This window comes from Rhinolophus sinicus, chromosome 14, assembly GCF_057876585.1.
Source record: "Rhinolophus sinicus isolate RSI-liver-muscle chromosome 14, RSI-T2T, whole genome shotgun sequence".
NCBI lineage: Eukaryota > Metazoa > Chordata > Mammalia > Chiroptera > Rhinolophidae > Rhinolophus > Rhinolophus sinicus.
Window position 1 is genome coordinate 139,722,416 of NC_142514.1, and position 5,469 is coordinate 139,727,884.

Consider the following 5,469-nt stretch of genomic DNA (forward strand, 5'->3'; position numbering starts at 1 on the left):
AAATAATTTGTCAAATATAATGTCCAATGCACACACAAACACAAGGCTCACAAAGAAACCAGATGCTATGATCAGGAACTAGCAAAACAATAGACAACAGAAAAAATCCACAAAGATTTCAGATATTGAACAACTATGCTGACTGTAAAGAGGGGAAAGATGTTTAAAGATCTCTATAGAGAAGAGGTAAGCATAAAAGATGCTATAGAAAATTTGCAAAAGAATCTAAAACAATTCCAGAAATAAAAAATACAAAACTGAAATTAAACCCCTAAACGTGGAGCTTCTGGGGGCAGACGACACACCCTGAGAGAGCATGGAAGCTCCATGCCACTCCATCCCCCCATACTTTGGCCTGTGTATTTCTTTCATTTGGCTTTTCCTGAATTGGTGGAGGAGAAACCCATGTGAAAACAGAGCCAGAGATTTGAGTGGTGCAGCCATACGCTAAGGAACGCTGAGAACCACCAGAAGCTGAAAATGGCAAGAAAGGACGCTCCCTTTGAGTCTTCAACATGGCCGTACTGACACTTCAACTTGGACTTCTGGCCTCCAAACTCTGAGGTAGATTTGTTTTAAGTCAAAAACAAACAGACAGACAAAAACTCCCCAAAGGTCAGATCCCTGCTCTGAAGAGATGGCTCTCAGCCTTGGCCGCACATTGGAAACACATAGGAGAGCTTAAAACAAAAAACAAACAAGCAAAAAACACTGATTATCATACTCCAACCCAGATCAGTTGAATTAGAATCTCAGGGGTGCGGCCCAGGGGTCAGTTCCTTAACTTGTTGTACATCCAGGGTTGGGAACCATTACTCTGGATCAGGGACAGGCAAACTGTGGCCACAGGCCCAGTGTGGCCTGCCTCCTGCTTTAGTAAATAAAATTCCATCAGAATACATGCACACACACAAAACCCAAGGCCCAGTTTAGTAGATCAGATTGTGATGAAAAGAGAATTAGGGGAGTACCCTAGGCAGACCCCTGGATGTCTCTTGCTTCAACAGAGTTTGGGCGGAACAGACCCAGGGATGCCCCTTTTCCAGCCGCCGATCACCCTCCAACTTCTTTTCCAGTCTCAACCTTCAGAACCAATTCTGCTACCCTCGGCCTCTGAGACCAGCCAACACCGATTTTTGAGCTTAACTCCCTATTGCCGAGCAACCAGGAGCTCCCAAGTTTGTCAGAATTATTCCACCGAGGTGGCCTCCTACACCTACCTCTCCCTGGGCTTCTGTTTTGACCACGAAGATGTGCCTCTGGAGGGTGGGAGCTAGTTCTTCCTCAGGTTGGCTGAGGAGAAATGTGAGGGTGCCAAGTGTCTCTTGAAGATGCAAAACCAGCATGGTGGCGACGCCCTCTTTCAGGACCTGCAGAAGCCTTCCCAAGATGAGGGGAGTAAAACTCAGGATGCCATGGACACTGCCATGGTCATGGAGAAGAACCTGAACCGGGCCTTTTTGGATCTGCATGCCCTGGGTTCTGCCCGCACATCTCTGTGACTTCCGGGAGAGCCACTTCCTGGATGAGGAGGTGAAACTCATCAAGAAGATGGGCGACCACCTGAGTAACCTCCGCAGGCTGCCCAGCCCCCAGGCCAGGCTGGGCCAGTATCTCTTCAAAAGGCTCACCCTCAAGCACGACCAGGAGCCTTTGGAGCCGAGTCCTTTGAGGGGCCCCTCTGCATCATCTTGGTGTTGGGCTTCTGCCTGAGACTCTCCCTGAAACCACTAGGCAGCCTTCTAACCACCCTGGAGCCCTCTCTCATGCCATGGACCAAATTGAAACAACAAAACTTTTTGAAGCAAGAGAGAGAGAGAGAGAGAGAGAGAGAGAGAGAGAGAGAGAGAGAGAGAGAGAGAGAGAATTAGGAAACTGAAAGAAGAGAAATAATAAAAATTAGAGTGGAAATTAATGAAATAAAGAATAGAAAAGCAATAGAGAAAAATCAATGAAACAAAAAGCTCATTCTTTGAAAAGAGCAATACAATTGACAAATATTTGGCTAGACTGATAAAAAAATAGACTCAAATTACTAGAATCACAAATGAAAGAGGAGACATTATTACTGACTTAACAGAAAGAAAAAGGATTATAAAGGAAAACTGTACACAATTGTATGCTAACAAATTAGATAACCTTGATGAAATGGATAAATTCTTACAAAGACACAAATTACTAAAATTGATTCAAGAAGAAATAGCAAATGAATAGACCAATAACAAGTGAAGAGATTGATATAATAATCAGAAAACTCCCCACAAAGCCTAAACCAAGATTTTCTTTACACGAGATCACAAACTCTTCCAAAAATTAGAAGAGGATGGAGCACTTCTCAACTCATTTTATGAGGCCAATATTATTCTGATACTAAAACCAGAAAAATACATCACAAGAAAATTAATCTATAGACCAATATCTATTATGACTATGGACAAATTAATCCTCAGCAAAATACTAGCAAACCAAATGCAGCAACATATAAAAACAATAATATGTTATGACCAAGTAGGATGCAAGTTTGGTCTAACTTCCAAAAATCAATTACTGTAATACTTCATATAAATATAATAAGAAAACAAAACTTACATGAACATCTCAATAGATACAGAAAGGAGTTTGACAAAATCCAACACTCTTTCATGATAAAAAATAAAACAAAACAAAAAACACTCAACAGACTAGAAACAGAAGGGAACTTCATCAATATTATAGAGTATCTACAAAAACACCCACAGTTAATATTATATGTAATTGTGAAAGACTGATTGCTGTCCCCCTAAGGGAAGGAACAAGACAAGGATGTCTTCTCTTCCTACTTCTATTCAATGTGTACTGAAGGTTCTAGCCAGGGCAAATAGGCAAGAAAAAGAAGTAAAAGCACGCAGATCTGAAAGAAAGTAATCAAACTATTCATATATGACATGATCTCCTGTAAAGAAAATCCTAAGATGGGCAGGGGTTGGGGGGTAGGGGAGATGAAGGAATTAGAAAGTACAAACTGGTAGACACAAAATAGTAATGGGGATGTAAAATACAGCATGGGGAATATAATCAATAATGCTGTAAAGATCTTGTAGGGTGCCAGACGGATACTGGACTTATCAGGGGGATCACTTCATAGATTGTGTAGATGCCTGACCACTATAATTATATATATATATTCACGGGGATGTAAAGTACAGCATAGAGTCAATGGTATGTAAAGTACAGCATACAGTCAATGGTATTATAACAGCTATATACGATGTCAGAGGGGTAGTAGGCTTGGAGGGGTTATCACTTTGTGAAAGATGTAAATGTCTAATCATTACGTTGTTTTGTACACCTGAAACTAATATAATTTTTTAAAAAAAGAAAAAAAAAATCCTAAGAAATTAACTTAAAAATGATTGGAACTCATAAACAAATTCAGCAAGTTTTCAGGACACAGTCAGTATACAAAAACCAACTGTATGTCTATACACTTGCAATAAATTATTTAAAAATGAAATTAACAATTCTATTATAATAGCATCAAAAAGAATAAAATACTTAGGAATAGATTTAACAAAGGAAGTGCAAAACTTGTACTCTGAAAACCACAAAACTTTGTTGAAAGATATTAAAGAAAATCTATAGTTGGAAAAATATTCCATGTTCATGGATTGAAAGACTTACATTGTTAAAATGATGATACTCCCTAATCTGATCTATAGATTCAATGCAATCCCCAGCAGAATCCCAGCTGGCTTCTTTGTAGAAATTGACCAGGTGCCTGTAAAATTTATATGAAATTGTAAGGGGCTTAGAATAGTGAAAACAGTCTTGAAGAACAAAGTAAAAGTCATACTTCCTGTTTTCAAAATTTATTATAAAGTAACAATAATCTAGACATTGTAGAACTAGCACAAGGATAGACATATAGATCGATGGAATAGAACTGAGAGTCCATAAATAAACCCACATCTACAGTAAACTAATTTCAACAAGAATGCCAAAACCCTCCTACAGGGAAAGAACAGTCTTTTCAACAAATGGTGCTGGATAGCCACATGCAGCTAAATGAGGTAAGATCCCTTCCTCACATCATACACTCAAAAGGGATCAAGGACCTAAACGTGAAAGCTAGAACTATAAAACTCTTAGAAGAAAACAAAGGATAAACCTCCATGACCTTGGATTTGCCTAAGGATTCTTAGATATGACGCCAAAAGTATCAGCAACAAAAGAAAAAATAGATAAACTAGATTTCCTCAAAACTAAAAATTTTTGTGCTTCAAATGACACCATCAAGAATGTGCAAAGACAATACATAGAACGAGGGAAAATATTTGCAAGTCACATATTTGATTTGTATCAGGGCCTTATACCCAGAAATAAAAAGAAATCTTACAACTCAATAATAATTTTTTTAAAACTCAATTTAAAAAAATGGGTATAAGATGTGAATAGATAGTTCTCCAAGGACAATATACAAATGGCCAATAAGCACATGAAATGATCCTTAACATCATTAGTCATTAGGGAAATGCAAATCAAAACCACAATGAGCTACCACTTCACACTCACTAAAATGACTAGAATCAAAAAGTGAAATAGTAATTAAGTGTTGGAAAAAATCTGTGGAGACAGCCTCAGCTGACATCTGGATTGTAGCCTGATGAGGCCCTGAGGAAGAGAATCTTAGCTAAATTTTGCCCAGACATCTGAGTTACAGAAACTGTGTGGTAATAAATGAGTTGCTTTAAGCTAAAAAAAAAAAAAAATCTGTGGAGAATTTTGAACCCCCACACACTGCTAGTGGAAATGTGCAGCCACTTTGGAAAACAGTCTGGTAGTTCCTCAAATGATTAAACATAGCGTAACCACATGAACCAGGAAATCTACTCTTAGGTATATAAACCTAAGAGAAATGGAAACATATATCCACACAAAAGTTGTACATGAAGTTTATAGTAACATTCATAATAGCCAAAAGGCAGAAACAACCTGATGTCCATCAATGGATAAATAGATTTAACAAAATGTAGTACACCCATACATTGGAATATTATTGAACTATAAGAAGAAATGAAATACTGATTCACGCTACAATATGGATGAACCTTCAAACCATTATGCTGAGTGAAAGAAGCTAGTCTCAAGGGCCCACGTATTATATGATTCCACTTATATGAAATGTTCTGAATGGGAAATCTATAGAGGTAAAAAGTAAATTAATGTTTGCTTAGGCCTTGGAGTGGGAAATAGGGGGTTGATAGCTAAAGGGCACAAGGTTTTTTGTGAGGTGATGAAAATGTTCTAAAAATGACTGTGGTGGTGTTTGTACATATCATCTGTGAATAGAACAAAAAAATCATTCAATTATACAGATTAAATGTGTGAATTGTTTGGTTTGTGAATTATATTTCAATAAAACTGTTTACAACATATAATGAGACACTAACTCCCAGGTGCTAGTCCTGCCCTTCCACAAACTTGAAAGGG

General features: G+C 38.0%; 1 protein-coding gene across 1 annotated transcript; it reads left to right on the forward strand.

Moving 5' to 3' along the window:
• Nucleotides 1-1,246: 1,246 nt before the first annotated feature.
• LOC148755831 (ferritin light chain-like) lies at nucleotides 1,247-1,756 on the forward strand. The gene is given in 2 exon segments (XM_088789947.1): nucleotides 1,247-1,489; nucleotides 1,491-1,756. Coding segments are annotated over 2 exon segments (381 nt in total). The 5' UTR covers nucleotides 1,247-1,331; the 3' UTR covers nucleotides 1,714-1,756.
• Nucleotides 1,757-5,469: the final 3,713 nt, after the last annotated feature.